The sequence below is a fragment of the Montipora foliosa genome, chromosome 4, assembly GCF_036669935.1.
Source record: "Montipora foliosa isolate CH-2021 chromosome 4, ASM3666993v2, whole genome shotgun sequence".
Taxonomy (NCBI): Eukaryota; Metazoa; Cnidaria; class Anthozoa; order Scleractinia; family Acroporidae; genus Montipora; species Montipora foliosa.
Genome location: NC_090872.1, coordinates 9,108,537 through 9,127,888, shown reverse-complemented (window position 1 = coordinate 9,127,888; position 19,352 = coordinate 9,108,537). Strand labels below are relative to the sequence as shown.

The following is a 19,352-nucleotide window of genomic DNA, read 5'->3' as shown; positions in this document are numbered from 1 at the left end:
GCTGCGCTCGGTCCGTACAAAAACGACCGAGGGCCAATATTCCCCAGTACGGCTCGAGCTACAATACTAGACATATTTGAAGCTCAATGGCCTACACGTTTAAAATATGTAGATGACACCACGGTTTTCGAAGTGGTTCCGAGGTGTAGCACAAGCTATTTGACATTAGGTCCTTTGCGTCCAGTAAGGGTATGCGGCTTAACCCTAAAAAATGTAGGTAGTTAGTTATCAATTTTTTGCAGTACCTCCCGGCAAGTCCAGGCATGTTAGACATTGATGGCTCCTCGGTGAGGAGAGTGGAAACCTACAAGATCTTAGGAGTACACTTAAGTAGTGATCTTACGTGGAATGTGCATATTGAATATATCGTGAAGAAAGCAAGCAAACGCCTGTATGCGCTAAGGTCACTAAAGAAGGCTGGAGTACAACCGAGTGACCTAGTGGGCATCTACTGTGCACTTATTAGATCTGTGCTCGAGTATGCTGCACTAGTGTGGTCGGGCCTTCCTGCTTATCTTTCCGATGAGTTAGAAGCAGTTCAGAGGTTCAGAGGAGGGCGATGCGCATTATCTTTCCGCATGCCGATTATAACACGGCTCTTTGCAGTGCTGGGCTCGGATCCCTCGCTGACCACCGCGATGCCATTTGCGCTAAATTTATATCGAAGGCTAGGACATCACCTCCTCTCAGCTACATTCTCACGAACCGGTGCACTATTAACCATGGCTATCAACTGCGTTCAGGTCAGCAGCGCTATGAGCAAGTTGAAGGCCACCCTGAGAGATTTCATAAATTTGTAACTGTACGTTTCCAGTAAGGTATATATGACCCACCACTGTCTTATTCTGCAAGAGTGGCGTTTAATAAACTATTATTACATTTAGTTTGAACACTTAGCGAATGGTCAGAATCATCGTGTTACAAGATCGTAAGATTGTTACCACATCCCCCTTCCCCCATTCAGGAAGGGGGAAGCGGCGATGGGTGTTCCAACAAATGTGACGAGTATTGTAGCCTACCAAAAATATTAAGATGCTGGTTAACTTTTGACAAGGAGTTGAGATTTCGGTTGATTCTGCAGGGGCATAAACGTAATGTAAGAACCGTGCGTGTCTGGTCTTCTCGAGACAGAGGTGAGAGATGATTTCATGCAGACTGGAACGCCTAAATTGCTCTGTTGTAAACATGGCGGTTCACAGCACCAGTGAAGTCGTCTCTCTGGCCGTTCTGTGGACGAATTCCAGGAGCTACCGATACAATTTGAGCAAGTTTTGAAAGCTAAAAACTTCAATCGATGCTGTATTTTGCCGGTAGGACTGGGTGTCTCCACACTCATAAGAAAATCTATGAAATGAGAATCGGGGGTCTTCCCTTGTCATGGAACGGCCGAATTACCCAGAATTCCTTTTGGGCATGAAGGAGGCAAGCGGAGACTGGTCCTCATCAAATGAGGAAAAAGTATCGAGAAGAAGATTTCTAGGCGGATACTAAGGAGTAGCCAAGGTGCGTGCTGTTAACGTAGACTTTTTATCATAGGAAATTCGGCCTGGCCTTAAGTAATTTCTTGTCAAAGAAACGGTATAATGTAAATAAGAGAGTAATGAGATTTATATTTGCGATTACCTGTCCTCTTACGTACCACTTAAGTCAAACTCTACATCTCTATGCAATAAGCATAGTTAAAGAAAGGAAAGGCTTGTCCTGCATATGTGAAAAATTCGTTTTCTCGCCCGTTCTCTTCTTATGCATGATCTTCGTGGAAATTACATTCTGTCCCTCAATAAACCTAGAACAACCAGTTATGGTCTTAGTTCTTTTTCTTACGTATTAGATAAGTACGTTGCGAAATGCGCTACCTGATTTTTCCCGTACCACTGAGTTCACTGGTTTTAAGCTACTCCAGGGCCAGATTTTGTACAGCGGCTTTTCGTTTTGATTAATATATCTTTAAGTATTATTTAATATTTAGTTATGTATCTTTATATGTTATGTATGTTAGCTGTAATGTCTAGAAAATATTATTCTGAAATTCGAGATGAAATATGCATGCATGTATGTTACCTTCAGCAGGGCGCATGCGTGCACTTTGTAATCTGCGACTCCAGTGCTTACCATATGACAGATAAAATGACTTTTCTCTCGAATATATAAGCCATCGAAATCTTACGCTAAATTGTAATGACAAGGGCAGTTTGGAGCTGTGAGTAGGTGTGGGATTTGTCTCATATGGTTTAGGGGCGAACATATTCCTCCCTCAATGCCGTACCGGGACGCGAGGTCGGTAGCAGAAAGCAGCGAAGGGCCAACTGAGTCCAAAAGCGATCGCACGGGCCGAAATCCCGGGATGACTCGTTTGGTACGACGCTCCAGCGCCACGTCTGGAGGTACTGCATATTTTTCTCGTCTCGTCTTCAAACATTCCGTCCGTCAGCGCATGCGTGCGTAAATGTTCAGCCTCTCCGATACCTACAATACTAGACATATTTAGTTGGAACACTTAGCGAATGGACAGAATCATCATCGTGTTACAAGATCGTAGCTTAGACCACATCCCCCTTCCCCCAATTCAATGTTGTGTGAAAATTTTTCGGGCGACTACTAGTAGTTGTGAAAATCAACATTGGAGGAAGGGGAAACGGGGATGAGTGTTCCAACAAATGTGACGAGTATTGTAGCTCGGTTAGTAAGTAGTTTATTATATGGCCTTTTAATTACTTTTTGCTTTGTTTTTGCAAGCACGTAATCGGCCCGTGGGCATTACGGGAGAATAATGCCCTACAATTCAGTCACAATTAGCCAATCAGAGCACGCGTTATATCGGCTACAAACACAAGCGATATAATAATAATAATAATAATAATATTATTATTATTATTATTATTATTATTATTATTATTATTAAAAGCATATGCAAATGAATGGCCGTTTGTCTGTAAACAATACTATTTCCTTTTCCCAGGGATGGAATTCTGTGACTAATGATGTGGGTATTGTCTTCTCTATTGCCACAAACAACATGACTGGATAGCCTCTTAGTGGTCACAATTGCCTTAAGCTTCCTTGCCTTCTCTATTCCTTTCATATGGGATTACGCACTCAAAGAATCTTAATATACGCCTGCCCGTAAGAAGGAAGAAAAGCATTTCTTCACACTAAAACGTCTGTTTCCATTTATGAATTAGTGACTCACTGTATGGAAATCATCCTCAAAATAGCAAAACTTAGTCATTAATTCTTGAACGTTAAAAGGTTTGAGGAGAGAAGTGTATGATCGTATGTTTTCCTCGTTTCATATTGGAGACCGCACAAAGCTAAGAAACCTTTGCAAAATGTTCCCATAATATATTTAATAATAATAATGATAATTAGTGTCTCCTTCCACAAAATGAATGAGATAATACCCGTAATTAAGAAGCCTCTCTTACGCCTCTATTTTTTTCGGAAATGGTCACTCCGCGGCAACTGGGTAGAATGTCCAGAATGCTTCCGTTGCATATCAGTGCTCTTAACACGCCCAAGCTTGGGACCAGCAAAGTAATATAATTCCAGGGGGTGTGGCCACGGTAAGTTGATTACATTAACGAAGCACTCATTAAGAGCATTTGTGCACTTAATAATTTAATTATTTCAAAAAGGAATGCAAACTCCGAGCAAGCTGTGTTACTTCCATTCCGTTTGGAACACAAATAACTTTCCTCGGTCCGTTTATACGCAAAACGGAATAAGTCTAAGAAGAACACGATTTCCGAATATTCTGTGTATTCTCGGCTTTTCCGGAATTGTCCGCCCAATTGCAAAGGAATACGCTCTCAAGAGTACCTTAATGTAATTTTAACTTTTGGAGTCTTCTGTGGATGAAATCCTGAGGTGTGACCAATCAAATGAAAGTTACTGAGAAGCACTTTGAGGCACCAATCGATATAATAATGATTGTAATAATAATAATAAGAAGAAGAAGAAGAAGAAGAAGAATGATAATGATAATAACAATAATAATAAAAATAATAACAATAATAATAATAATAGTAGTATTAACAAAAATTTCAAGCTCACGACACAACTTTCTAAAGACATGTTTCGGCATGATGCATGCCATCATCAGTTTAATGTGTTGTTTCCACGCCACTTTGCAACCAGGGTAAAAGAGCATCTCTCGACTGACAAAAATTCTCATGTATTCAAACACCTGAACGGTTCATCTAGTTGTAACCCCAAGTGTTCGGTCGGTGTTCGGTCGTGCACTTGCACGAGCGGAATTGTAACTGTTACTAAAGTACTCAAATTGTAAACGTATCTAAAACAGCGCAAAAGGAAACAACACATTAAACTGATGATGGCACGAGTCATGCCGAAACATGTCTTTAAAATGTTGTATCGTGAGCTTCAAACTTTTGTTAATACTGTTATTGTCACGAAGTTATGGCAATGTTATATGACTTAATAATAATAATAATAATAATAATAATAATAATAATAATAATAATAATAATAATAACCTTTACTTAAACATCAACTGAATTTAGCCCTGGGGTATTAGTTTGATTTCTGTGAAGAGGGGAAAACCGGAGAACTGGAGGAAAACCCCTCGGCGCAGAGAACCCTCTGGGAATCCAACTCTGCATTCTGGTTTGTTCGGAAGCGAGTGCTCTCACCACTACGCCATCCATGCTACGGAGTATTTCAACAAAGCGTCATGACGACCTAAGGGCCCTCGACGATTTTTCAACAGGAATTTTTTTTTTGCACTTAAGAAGGATGTCCTGTCTCTTGATCAATTTGACCATAAATTAAATTATTCACAAATACGCTAAAAGCAGGGATTTAATCTTTTGACAGCCTTTTTGAGAGGTAAGAAAAATACAAGAATAATAACCTTTAAAAATATGTATCTAATAGGTAGAAGCATTAATTGACCGAGGAACAATATCCCAGCCGAAGAGACGAAACCAGTATTACGATACAAATCTTTGTAAACTTCAGTTTAAAAGCTATGGGCGTGATTTAAAAAATATGCTGCGTTTCATTTTACAACTTTTTTCCAAAAATTATATAATTGATGTTTCCTGTGATCTTGAGAATGTACTCTTCGTAGTGTAAGTCGCCAAGGGTCTGTCATCTTCCCACCACAGCAAGGACGAGGGGCTGTAAAACCAGGAAACGAGGTTTGAAAAATCTAGGGAAGAGTACTTACTTCTATTTGCTTTTTCCTTTCTTAAGCAAATTTCTTTCATTACTATCTTAAAGTGAAGGGGTCGCGTGATGCTTTTCTGACTTACTGTAAAATTAAATTATTTGGACACCTGAAAATAATGCGCCGATCAAATTGAAATTCCAACATCGCCTCCATCCCCCGGCATTTGACTATCTTCTGTGCCCGGGGAGTGGGGAATTTGACCTTTGCCTGCGTGGGGTGGGGAAAATTGAACCGGAAGAGTCAGGTTTCAAATGTTTTTTTCAGGCGCCTAAGTCGCCAACAGCCATAAAACACGGTTAAAAGGAAGAGATAAAGCGTTTTTGAGCGATTGGCTTACAAAAAAGGACTCCAAAAGTTGGGGACAGACAAACAAATCCGACGACAGGGTGGAGCATTTGAACACTATTTTGGCCCGAGGGGGCGGAAATTTGAACGATCCAATCTTCAAAAGTTCAAATGCTCGTGCTTTGCCCGGGGCAGGGGGGGAGAGGATGTTGAAGTTTCGAGTTGATCCTTGCAAAATGATGCGCTTAATGAAGACTTAGTATTTGCTGTTTTGTGACGAAGAGATGAATGGGATGGAAACGAATCACATTATTTTTACATGGCGATTGAATCGCCAAAATACTGTTGAAGCAGAAACTGACAACATTATTGCTTGGCGACTGTATTAATCCGAAATATACTGTACGAATCAGTGTTAGTTTTCAGGGTCGATCGCATTTCGGCGAAACTCAGAACTTTCAAGTGAACTCATTTATGTTGGAAGCCGTTGTCTATGAAGTTTGTACACAAAACATTGTGACAGTGTCTTTTAGCTCCGATTCAAATTCGCAAACTTAATTCTTCATTTATCTCGTTTTATAAAGCCTTCTATATATGCGTGTTGCTATAGTATTTACTCAAACTAGGGATACTGATCCTTTTTTAACAGCCGAGATAAAGCATTCTTAGACCTTTAACTGAGAAACCAAAAGATGGTACTTCTTTGTCTGAAGCAAAGTCAAACAATTGCGGAAAATTTTTTTTCGGGACGCGAAAAGGGAATGCCTTCAGAAAATTGACTTGCACGTTCAATGCAAGCTGTAGTCCTTTGAAATTCGCATCAATCTTTGACCAGGAAGGCAAACACTGTCATTTTTCAGTGTAAAATGTTTAAATTCGCGAGATGTTGTTTAAGTCACCGTGATATATATGCTCTACAAAACTAAGCGCAACTTCAACATTGGCACCAAAGCAGACTTGCATTACACTGTTAAACAAACCCTGGTCGAAAGTACTGATAACTCGGGGGCTATCAATGGAAACCTGAGGCGTCGTTACAGCTCCAATGCAATATACTGGTTCATTTTCTTCTTTCGGCCAAAACTGGATTGCTTTTTCAAATGTTGTATATTTTATATCTTGGTACCCCTACGAACTAACGTTTAATTACAATTCGTAGACGTTTTGTTTATGTTATTTTGTTGTAAGTAGATTTCGTGTAAAAAAAAAACATTCCTTCAACGATTGTGCCATTGCATAATCTGAGCAAACTCTCCACGCAGAAAAATGTCTTGATTTTTTCTCACGGGGGCACATACGCGGGGGGTAGCCGGTACCCCGAGTACGTGGGTTTCCGAGGGCTATTCCCACCGGGGCTTGTTGGGGTACTGGGAGATCTACTTGACGTGAAGGAGGGAGCTTGGTAACCTGCCACTAGGGGGGTCGTGTCGCCGTTTGCGTGTTTCAGCGAGGGGCTTCGTGGGTAAGTGGGAGGTTGGAGTGGGGGTTTCTCGTTCGGCAGGACAAGTGGTTGCTTGAGCAGCCTTTCCTTGATTTCATATTCTTCTTGCAAGACAGACGGCTTCTTCTGGAAAACGAACACGTTTTTATCTTCTAGAGACATCTTTCGCTTGCGCCGAGAACGCATAACAAGGAAGAGACAACCGATAATAAACAGCAAGACGACCACGAGGATAACAGCCGGGATAATAACATACGTTTCCCATTTTCCAGACGGGCCTTCTGACCTCGCAACAATAACACCTCCCTTGCAGGGTCCAAGGCCTTCAAAGGATCCTTTTTTCACCTTGAAGTCTGGTTCAAGAGCTTTGCTCAAGTTCGAGTTGACGTTACCTTCATCGTCGAAGAACGCTCTCTTTAAAGGAAAATCGCAATCGTCTTCCGGGATTGTATCGAAGTGAAGTTTCAAGACGACAGAGCCTTTGGTAATATCGTCTACTCTAATGTTATTCACTTCCAGATGTGCATACTTGGCAAGCTTTTTCAAAAGAGAGACCCTGGTATTCAAATCAGCGGAGAACTGCTCAAAATCATGGTCGAGCACAAGCTCAACTTGGTGATTGTGAGATGCTGAATCATCGTCCAATACATTCACCTCAATCACATTATGACCTTGGTTATTTTCGCTATCGGTAGCAATAATGATAAATTCACTGATACTAACTTTGTCTTTGTCCATGGGTAAAGCATAAATGATTTGATTTTCAGCGTCAAGATTGATCCACGAGGACTTTGCTAAAGGTTTCCAGTTTATTGTTCTTATATCGAGAGTCATGTTTGGAGTGAGTGTATCTTCCTTGCCATAGAATGTGTCTTCAGGGATGTGAAACACCAACACTTGTCCTCGATAAACTTTCAGCTGGCCAATGGGGTTGATTAATGTCGGGAATTCATATTCAGGCTTCTTCGTGATTGGTTCGAAACTTGTTGAGGTTACAGAAACCTTGCAGGGTCCAAGGCCTTCAAAAGATCCTTTTTTCACCTCGAAGTCTGGTTCAAGAGCTTTGCTCAAGTTCGAGTTGACGTTACCTTCATCGTCGAAGAACGCTCTCTTTAAAGGAAAATCGCAATCGTCTTCCGGGATTGTATCGAAGTGGAGTTTCAAGACGACAGAGCCTTTGGTAATATCGTCTACTCTAATGTTATTCACCTCCAGATGTGCATACTTCGCAAGCTTTTTCAAAAGAGAGACCCTGGTATTCAAATCAGCGGAGAACTGCTCAAAATCATGGTCGAGCACAAGCTCAACTTGGTGATTGTGAGATGCTGAATCATCGTCCAATACATTCACCTCAATCACATTAAGACCTTGGTTTTTTTCGCTATCGCTAGCAATAATGATAAATTCACTGATATTAACATTGTCTTTGTCCATGGGTAAAGCATAAATGATTTGATTTTCAGCGTCAAGATTGATCCACGAGGACTTTGCTAAACGTTTCCAGTGTATTGTTCTTATCTCGAGAGTCATGTTTGGAGTGAGTTTATCTTCCTTGTCATAGAATGTGTCTTCAGGAATGTGAAACACCAACACTTGTCCTCGATAAACTTTCAGTTGGCCAATGGGGTTGATTAATTTCGGGATTCCATCTTCAGGCTTCTCCGTGATTGGTTCGAAACTTGTTGAGGCTACAGAAGTGTCTGCTTTTTCTGTGATTGGTTCGAAACTTGTTGAGGCTACAGAAGTGTCTGCTTTTTCTGTCGTTATAGGTTTGGTTTTCTCCTCTTCAATTGCCGAGATCGATACCTCGGTCGTGGTCGAGTCGGCTGCCTTCGTTGTGCTGGGCTGCTTTGTAGTGGTCGGCTCCTCAGACGAAGAGGGTCGCTTAGTTTTTGTCGGCTCCTCGGTTGTGGAAGGTTGTTCGGTAGTGGTCGACCACTCGGTTGTAGCCGGCTTGTCTGTGGTGGTTGGTTTCGGGGTAGTTGTCCGTTTCTCGGTAGACGTGGAAGGTTTGGTTGTCGGTTTCTCCGTAGTCGTTGAAGATTCAGTGGTTGTCGGTTTCTCAGTAGTCTTCTGATGTTTGAAAGTGGTCGGTTTCTCGGTAGTCGTTGAAGCTTCGGTAGTTGTCGGTTTCTCGGAAGTCGTAGAAGCTTCGGTAGTTGTTGGAGCTTCAGCAGTGGTCGAAGGCTTGGTAGTCGTTGGTACCATCGGAGTCGTGGTCGGCGTCACTGTGGAAGTCGGAGCGACCGAGCTTGTCTTGGTGATTGTAATCGTGGCTCGTGGGACAACTGAAGTTGGAGGTGCGACGGTCAAAGTCGGTGTTGCAGTCGGCTGAATTGCTCGAGCGTTTCGTCTTGCTGCGTGGTTGCTGTATTTAACCATCTCTCCCTGTACAGTTTGTCTGCGGGCTCGCTGTCGTGGCTCCTTTGGCTGACCAACAGCAATATGCCACTCACAAACAGGAAGCCCAAGGGATTGCTGGAAGGCACCGGTTACAGCGCTTGATTTCAGGAAAGAGGCCATGCGTGCACCTGCGATGACACATCACAAATATTAAATCCTTAATATTATCTGCTATAAAAGGCAAGTAATCTAATCCTTTGATATTTATCATCCCTGACAATTGCAATTTTTTAAAGTTGGTTTTGCCTCTGATTGCTAGAGGTTGAAAGACTCTCAAAAATGTTTTTCATTAGGGGAATGAGTTTGAGGAGCGTGCTCGGGATATAGGTACACGAGATGCCCCGCGCGTTTCCGGACCATGTGCCTGCCACTCGAGTGCATTAGTATCGGCCCCTGAAGAGCCTCTACCAAGCTAGAAAGGAATACAATCACTTAACTTTATTGGAATTTTTTTTTTACGACGGCAAGAGAAAATGAGGGGTCAGAGAGGGAGGCTCAGGGCGTTGGCCGGGATATGTCATGTCCACGAAAGTTATTTTTGGACGAGCGGAAGTCTCTGTTCTAGCGGAAGTCTGTCCTCCGAGACGTCCGCATGCAGTGTTGCTTTGGCTTTCTCGGAATTTCCTTTTTCTTTTCTGTTGCCCAAAGATGTCGAGGCTTCCTCGGTGTGATCGTCATCCGACTGTTGATCGTTAACATCGCTGTCGTCGTGCCATGAACTGTCACCCTAGCTATTCGTTTCTGACTCGCGTTCCCCATTTAATTCACTGATGTCAGCCAGCGAGTCATTCGTGTTCAAAGAAATAGTGGAGCTTATATCCCAGCTGGAATTAGCAGACCAGAAAAACCATTTTCCGCGTTCTGAAAGTCGTTTTCATCGGCCAACGCTAAGTCCACTTCGTCCGCCATTACATGAAATCTTTGCTTTTCTTTCAAACATCAGACCGAGGTTGGCCTGCATGCGGACGTCTCGGAAGACAGACTTCCGCTAGAACAAAGACTTCCGCTCGTCTAAAAATAACTTTCGTGGACTGGACCGGGAAACTCCCGCTCTGACCCCTCATTTTCTCTTGGGGACGGCTATTATTCGACGGAGGAAATACGGTAAGCTACTTATACTTGCTTTCTTGTGCTTGCTGGCGTGGCAAGTGAAAACTAGGATATCATATTTTAAATTTCTCGAGTCCGCTGAAGTAAAAAAGATTTGAGTGAACATCATTGACCGATCGGACCAAATATCTAACATCACTTAATAGTTGACATTTTTAAGTATTAGTATATTTAAAAGTTATTCACCAAAGTGGAGATAAAATAATATTCACTTCTTTCACCGACACTGGGGTGAATAATTGTTTTTGTATAGACCACTCAAGTTGAATAATCAGCCGAGTTTATCGATAAAATTTGCTTCTCGGTAACTGAAGCGAAAAGGGAAGCCATTTTTACGATTGCTAGTGACCTCCGAGCTAGCCAATCAGAATGCGCGGAAAGAACTATTCACTTGTGTGGTATATACTAATGATAAATACTTCTAAGCTTATCAAACTAACAAAAGGTGAATTTAACTTACTTGGGATATCAACACTGCAGCCAACTTGCCAAGAAACCGCGACTCCAGGCTGTTTAGAATCAGCGACATTCCCTGGACCCGCTGTAACGGTTATGACATCTTTAAATCCAAAGGCGGTGTTGTGGCCCTTTCCAGCCAACATGTGAAGCTTTCCTGCGTCCACATCGACAAAATTACTCAATTTCCTCAAGATGTCGGCTCTTTCTCTTCCCGTGAGTTTTCCCAAGTGATAATCTAAGATTATACTCGCGGCAGCCACGGGCATTCCCTTAGGACAATTCGGCTCCGGGTAAGAAACGAGCTTGCTGTTATTGGAGTTTGATAAAAGTTGCAAATCGCCATCTCGCAGGTCTTTGACGTTAATTTTAAGAGATCGCTGCACCTTTCCCTTGGAGCGAATGTCCAGGTCATACTGGCCTCTATCGCGCCACGAAGGAACACCAACAAGGGACGATTTCTGTGCGTCAAAAGATACCCATTGTGGTAGTGATTCTTGCTTTTTCTGAAATACCTGAGGATTTGGAAAATGAAGAGTTTGTAATTCAACATAGCAAGTAACTTCGCAATTGTGTGATTTAAATTTGCTTCGATACTCCAAAGCAATAGATCATCTTTTATAGTGGCGGATAGATAAGACGTTCTTAGCCCCAATTATATGCATATGGCAAAATTTCTCCATTCTGATTGGCTGAGAAAAATGCAGTTTCCAGGTAACCCAGTAAAAAAAATAGTGATTCAAAAAGAAATAACAAACCAAGCATTCTGATTGGTCAATGAACAAAGAAAGTCTCAGAGAGCCAATCAAATGCGAGCCCCGGGTGGCGCAATTCTTGTGTCATACGCGTGCTTTTCTTCTGATTAATTGCGACCTGAATCTCATCTCCAAATTTTTTCACGGGTATTATTATTTAGCTCTTATTAACCGAGCAGGAGGTCTGTATGGGACAATCTTGACCGAGGTCGGGAGCGCGTTCGGTCTGTACACACGACCGAGGTCAAGATTCTCCCATACAAACTGCCTACGCTCGGTTAATAAGTAAAGATCTTTATTATATGGCAAACAAGAACAATTTAATTCGTTTAATGTACCGGTGTGTACTAACTGACATTTTGCCTGCGAATGGCGAAGAGTGGCGATGAGCTGAACTTAATTCTGCCAAAATTTGCTCGTCCTCCTTACCTTTTTGCCGTATCATGCTTTTTGGCACCTCAATAAATAAATATTGGTAGAAGAAAATACTTAATATTTTTGCATTTTACTTTGCAACTTTTCACCGCAAAACATTACCTGTCCAGGTGGGAAAATCTCGGTCAATATCGATTTCAGCCAATCAAATTCGTGAATTTGGTAGTTCCCAGTCCTTGTGAGACAGTGTCATATAATAAAAGTACTCTTAAATTTTTGCAAAGAATTCAAATTGCACGAGCCCATATTTTGTTCCTCTTTGAAAAAAATTTACAAGTGCTTCGTTCCAAATTGCACCCGAAAACGTGTGACTACCTATACTAATAAACCTTTTAGCTTCGCTATAATGGGTAAAATTCAAAACAACATATAAACCAAATGAGACCAGTTAAAATCAAAGTTTAAAAATAGGGAACTTAAGCAACGGCGATGGCAACCAGAGCGTCACAAATATGCAAAACAATAGCTTTGCACGCCCTGCACGTGCGTTTGTCACTTTTGTCTATTTCTTTGCCGTTGTCTGCAAAACAACAAAGTGAAATAGCCAAATTGGAGGTTTTAAGAAGAACATAAGCACTTGAGGATAAATTTTTATTTTCTCCCCTAAATTAAGGACAGTGCCTACTGATTCAAAGCTATTTCTGTCCTTGTTTATGATTATGCAGGAAATGTAGACCTCAACAAGTGTCATTGAAATGCAAAAAGAAAATTGAGGGTAGCCACGCATTTTTCAAAGATAATTCGTGAATAATACTTGTGAAAAGCTTTAAAATGCAAAGAAATGCATGGCTTTCTTTCTCAAATTGAAACCTAATTATCTCCAAAAAATGCATGGTCATCCTCAATTTTCTTTTTGGATACCAAGAGCACTTACTATCCCTGTATTAGTAAGCATCACTGATAGAAAACCTGAGTATCTGGAGATGCGCAGAACATATGCGCAATAACAATAGTAGGGATCGTCCTTAAGCGCCGTTCCGACCTGTGTCATTTTTGAAGTGATTAGAATAACGCAAACTTATATTGTGAGACTGGCGTTCTCGTTGTCTTCGCCGTCGTCTTTGCTTAAGTTTGCTCTGTAATGTTAACGGGGGCGATGGAAACACTTTTTAAAACATAATACTTTTGCTTTAATCAGGAAAATCTGCAGAGCAGATCGTGCGGTTGGATTAACGAGGAAAAATGATCATTCGGTTGGCTTAAGGCGTGGCCAAACGCTCGCAACATTTCAACCCCACATCTTGCAACATTGTTGGGCACAACATGTTGCATACATTTGGCCACCCTGTTGCGATATGTTGCGATATGTTGCAACATGTTGGATGACGTTGGATCAAAATAATTTGAAAACGGTCCAATTTGCAACATTTTGAATGTTCCATGATGTTTCACTCGTTTGGCCACGTCCACGCAACATTAGGGAGTTTAAGAAACCACGACGGCTACGGCGACGAAAACTTCACTTCAAAATACAAGTTTGAGCTATTCTAAGTATTTCATGATTATTTCATCTTGTAAATATTATTCAATATGGGCGAAATGTCCTAAAACTGGATTGGTGCGGGCAGATTTTAAGTAAAGAATGAGACTGAAAGATTCACGGTGGTTTGTCCACGTTGTCGTCAAACCCTTAAATGTGATCATTTCACGTAGTTGTTTTGACGAGTACGGCAGGGAAATGTTCAAAATTGCGTGCCGCACGTGCAGCACGATAATTTAAGTTCTTTCAACCAATAACATTCTTGCTTTATGGCGTTGTCGTTGTCGTAGCCGTCGTCGTTTATTAAACTCCATATTGTTGCACTGGGGCATGCGGGCTAGGTCCACTTGTTGCGTGCAAGGGGCCTGGTGCACATAAACATCGACATGTTGCCTTGAAAATCTTGAAAATGTTGCGTGCGTTTGGCAAGCCCGCTTAACACATGTCGCAACATCATGCAACAATGTTGCAAGATGTTGCGTTGAAATGTTGCCATTCACATTCGTCTGATCAACCGTCGCTGCGGTTTAAACGTAAAAATTTGGTGACTTCAAGTCGTTGTTACGCAGAGTGCTGCAAAAATATGCGATAAAATGCGTTTCCGCACGTGCAGCGCGTTATTAGGGAGCTTAAGCACGCGTGTTTTTGACGACAACCGAAAGTGAGCTGTTTGTCTTCTCACAACCAAATTTACGTTGCCAAGTATCTTTTCTCCATTAGAGATGATTAATATAAAAATGTGGGAGACATCACTGTCTTGCCACGCGAAATGTTCTCTTCCGGTTGTCGTCCGCCTCTCAAAAACGCGCGTGCTTAAGCTCCCCATTGGAGAACCGTAACTGCGAAATACCCGGCCACTATTGCGTTCTTGCAGCGGCATCGTCTGAAGAACAAGGCATATAACAACAGTTGAGGTTACACTAGCTCTTTCACCCATGGGTAAATAGAGCTTGCCCACAGGCAAGGACGTTTTTGTGTGTAACCGCTTTCCCTAGACCGAAACTGTTTATTTCCATGGATACAGCAAAAAGAGCAAAAGATTTCCCCATGACAGTTCTGAAACTGAAAAGTCACGACCGTTTATCTGCTCCCTCAGATGGCTTGGCCAACTAATAAAGTAGAACGTAGCAAATGCAAACCCTTCAAAGCCAATCTAGTAGTTATTGGACGGTTCGGGTATATTTTGCAACGTGAACGACAAGAATTATCGCGAAATACTAAAAATAACAATAAGTTAGATTTCGACGAGGCGTTTTCGATGCCACAGCCGTTGGCGGTTGCTTAACGCCGTTTTCAGCCCACCATGACAATCGAAGAAGGTGATTAAAAAGGCAAAGCATATTAAGTCGGAGACACGTGCAAGTAAGTCACGTTGGTGTTGTTCCTGCCACTGATTGGCTGAGGATGTGGCGCGAGATTTTCCATTCAATCATCCAACGCGCATGAGAAATTATCACTTTCAACACCTAACTGGAACCACTCTCACAGATCGCGCGATCACTTTCTTAGCCAATCATTTACATAAGCTGGGCCAAAAACACGTCACTGGCCGGTGAACGGACCGGTTGCAGTCAGAAATGGTAGCTTCGACTCTAACTCTTCGCCTTTCTTCAAAATGAAGCAGTTTTCCTTCGTTACGTTTGATGTTAGAAGTTGTACTTTCCTAGAAGCGATTGTGAGGGAGGCTACTGAAACGGAAAAGAGTTGGGTGAATTATGACGTCTTTGTTCTTAATCTGTTATTAACATAGCGCGACTAAACATTAGGTGGGCCCGTGAATCGTTTGTTTCTCTTCGCCTGTTTGCTGACCAAAAATGCGATACGAGAAACTTAAAGCGATGACAGAACACTCTAAACGTAAAAGGCTCAGTACGCTGGAAAAAATTGTCCGAGATTTATGAACTCCCGAATTAAGTGGATTTGCGATCTTACGCCTTGAGCTGATTGTGGTTTTTCATCCATGTCAGAAGTATTTCCGTTATCAAGACTTAATGAGTCAAATCAGTGTATCGACCTCACGTTTTAGGTTTCGCTTCACTTTCCTTGAAAAATGCCAAAACCAAGGTCAACTCCAAATTCCCGGAGAAGTCCCTGAAAAGTTTCACTTCTACACTCATAATTCAAGTTACGATTGTAATACAGGTAGCAAATTCACGCAGTTAATTTGATGCACGCGAGTGTCCTTCATAATCTTTTATTTTTTTGAGCACACGCTGACGATTTAAGTAAACACGACCCTTGTTGCTCGCCTTGCTGAAAACTGCAATGTCAATGTTGTGATATATTTTATTTTGAGTAGCTCGTGGAGGTTTGTAGAGCCCTCAAAAGCTGCAATAGATGCGTTATTTTGTGCTACAGAGATGGTCATAAAATCGTTTCCTAGAAGAGAAGGTAATATCACTGCTGGAAAACAGTTGCCTACCATCTTTGCTCCTTCAATATTAACTTCAGAGGCTAATCATCGAGAATTTAAATCAACATTTAGAAGGGAAAGAAAAGTGTACCCAGTCATAGAGAATATTTGTTCCCGAGATTGTAGCCGTTGCTACCTGCTTGCACCATCACTCGATTTATGCAGAATGGGTCAGAATGAAACACGATGGCGAGAAAGGAGCATGAATACAGAAAGCAGTCATTGATGAAAAACCACGTGTAGAGAGGCCAGGTTGTAAAGTAATTGCTGTCTAAATCAGTGGGTTGCGCAAGAAGACGGCCGGAACAATGATTATGATATTACAACAAAAATCCTGAGGCGTCTTTCTAATGACTTTGTTAGGCTATTTTAAACATGATTTCACCGGGAAAGTTAGCACTTCAAAGTAAAGTGATAATACAAAAGCGGGCGATGCTTCGTGGTAAAATCTCAAACGCTGTAAGGCCTCGGTTACGAAAATTCCTGTGTTTCCGGTTGCACTCATTAAGAAAGTATGGTTTGGGCAAAATGTGGTTGACTTTTAGGAGATATTTATGGAAAGATGTCTGAATAATCCTCCGAGATTTTTGTGCCATTCCCAGTCGCCGTTGGGGTGCGAGAAACTTGAAAATGTGTCTAAGTTTCGTGCGCTATGATACGGCGGGATATATTGACCGGGCGGTCATGCACAAGTGCTTATCTTTTGTTATCAAGGATAACACAGTACTTTGTTGAAATGCATTGCCTCCATCTTCTGGCGAGGAATCGTTTGAAACGTTACAAATTTTTTTCCACAATATGATACCATTTGATATACCGGTAGATGGTTGAATGGAGAACGGAGAGCGATAGATAATATCGACACTATTGTAGCCAGACGTGACATTTTGAACACAAACGTTTATTGTTCCCTATAAAAACAAAACCAAAAAACGTTTGTCTTATTTTTTCGGCGTTTTAAAATTTCGGTGAGGAGAAATTTAACAATCACGTTTTGTTTCTAATCAACTGATTTTCCAAGTGTGATAACTAGCGAATGACATACTGCGGTTTGAAAAACTTCGCAGGGCTATGCAAGGCATGCAGTCTGCATTTCGTCCAATTGACACTTCAGTGGGTTTTCATTTCCACACAACACCCTAATTCTTCACCTACATGAAACCGCAAAAAATGGGGTTTTCACAGTCTCTGTTTTTACAACCACGACACTGCACTCACTCACTCTCTCTCCTGTCAGAAGAGCAATTGATTTCATCTCGTGTCAACATATGTAAGTCACACGACAAAAAAAGTAACTATCACACCACAAGCTTACACAATGTTGATAAATTTATGTTTTCAATGGCTCCTACAGACATCAGCTAGGGCCCAGAAGTCTCGACCTGTTTGCTTTGGTCGACATTTGTCTTTGTCAGCAGCCTAGCACTTTTGTGTACCGTATGCTTAACAGTTTGGTGCGGAGCAAAAAAATAACTCCCAAGATCACTAAGGAACGAGTTAGTTGCTGCAAGATAAACCGACTACAGTCGATAAACCAAACAGAAATTGAGGCAATAGCACAAGCGAAGCCATTTTGCAAAGATAAGACGTACAATTAATTATGATATATTTATTTTATACCGTGACAAACAAGAAAAATGTCTATTATTAAGTCGATTAATTTGTCTGACTTGGCGCAACAGAAAATCACTTACCTCAAATGGGCCTTCGTTTTCACCCCCCTGTCTTAGCGAATACACGAAAAGCCGTCCTACGACTGCATTTGTATTGTCTATTCTTTCCGCCGTTAGAGAATCTTTCTGCTTGCTCTCCGTACACATCACCCATGTCACAAATGTGGAAAACACGCACACAAGACACGCTCTGAAGACCATGGCGAACGTCCTCGATCCACCTACTCTGCGTCAAAAAAATTTCCTTCAATCGATAAATGTCCCTGTGGAATTAAATTAACGGGATTAATCAAGCAAGCAAGTCTTCTTTTACTCCCAACAGAGCGAAATTGTTGCTCTGAATGGTGACGAAACGCCTCGCTCCTAGCTGAAGGAAACAGTCTACCTTGATAATATCAGTGGATATCGGCTTAACTGCCAAAAGGGCCGATCGCAAATGCCCTAACAATAATCTTTGTTTTATACCTCGTCTCTGTTTTTTTGTTCCCTCTGTTGGCTGTCTCTGAAAGTCGAATAAGCTCTGGGATTACCTCTTTAACAATAAAATCTACACCTTAATACCAGATAGAAAGCATAGTAGACAGTAAAGATTAGGTTACTAACACAGTGAAAATTCAAGACACATGGAATAAATTCCGAAAGCGTGTCCGGGTTAAACCGCAGCAAATTCCAAACAAAGGAAAGCGACCCTGCCTCGTCGTACAATTTATTCGTCACAAATATTATGCAAACCTTTCAGCCTTTCTTGGTTTCGTAACAAAGGCGAGCTTATGTCTTCTTTCTTGCCAATCAGCGATGGTCTGCACATCTAGCACGCGGGCGAAAACTAACGTTTATGAACCCTGAAGAATGAATAACCTCGCGAATGGCGGGTAGGGTTTCCCACAATCAAATGCGATCAAGGGCTTGGCGCTTTTGCAGTTGAAGCGGAGGCCGAACGCCTGGGCAGAACATGTCGGTGTCGAATTGCCACTGTCCGATGACAAATAGACAAACGAAGTCACACAATCGTGTGTTAACGAAGGTCCACCGAAGTACTTGAAGAGCAGTAAGGCACCAGATGCAACTATAAGAGCCCAGCCAGAGGTAGCAAGTTAATCTTTACAATATTTTGTTTTCATAGGAAATAGCAGAAAATAGCACGCTATTTAACGCAGAAGGATTAAATGTTGAATTCTATCAAAAAGCATTAGAAAAGTGCTTTCAACTCTGCTTTGAAAATTCCGCGTTTGATATACTTTCCTTGGCATTGCAAATTAATATATACCTTCATTGACCCTTAATCTATTAAATAACTCTAGAACAAAGGCAATTATTTATTTATGCACGATATTCTTTTCCTCGTCTATCTTGTTGGCGTCGATAAGGTCAACGGATCTTAAACGAGGCTACGATACTGATTAAAATGGCAGAAATGGCATTTTAGTCTACTTTACGATAAAAGCTATCGAAGATAAATGGCGAAGTTTCGAAGTCATCGTTGCTTTATTTTCTGTTCAAAGAGTTATTGCTCAAGTGGACGTAATTTTAACTTCTTCGAAGCGTTTTCTCAGAAGTGAATTTTTAGTTCAATTGACTGAGAAGCATTCGAAATGCTTGTTGTATCGGACTGATGAAATGTGAAAAAAAGTTGCACTGCACGTATGAAACCAAAGAGGAGAACAATAAAATATACACTTAAAGGATAGAAGTCTTCCCGATGATAAA

General features: G+C 41.5%; 1 protein-coding gene across 3 annotated transcripts; it reads right to left on the bottom strand.

Annotated features, from left to right (window-relative positions):
- Positions 1 to 4,803: 4,803 nt before the first annotated feature.
- Positions 4,804 to 18,540, bottom strand: LOC137999746 (dystroglycan 1-like). Of its 3 annotated transcripts, none has more exons than XM_068845636.1 (4): positions 18,378 to 18,540; positions 17,667 to 17,908; positions 10,894 to 11,404; positions 4,804 to 9,451 (listed from the first exon to the last, which is right to left on the bottom strand). In XM_068845636.1, exons 2-4 carry the CDS (start codon positions 17,844 to 17,846, stop codon positions 6,762 to 6,764), a joined length of 3,381 nt encoding a protein of 1,126 aa, XP_068701737.1. In that variant the 5' UTR covers positions 17,847 to 17,908; positions 18,378 to 18,540; the 3' UTR covers positions 4,804 to 6,761. The 3 variants fall into 3 exon arrangements, with proteins under 3 accessions (XP_068701737.1, XP_068701738.1, XP_068701739.1); XM_068845637.1 differs by lacking the exon at positions 18,378 to 18,540 and adding an exon at positions 18,111 to 18,270; XM_068845638.1 differs by lacking the exon at positions 18,378 to 18,540 and adding an exon at positions 18,031 to 18,145.
- Positions 18,541 to 19,352: the final 812 nt, after the last annotated feature.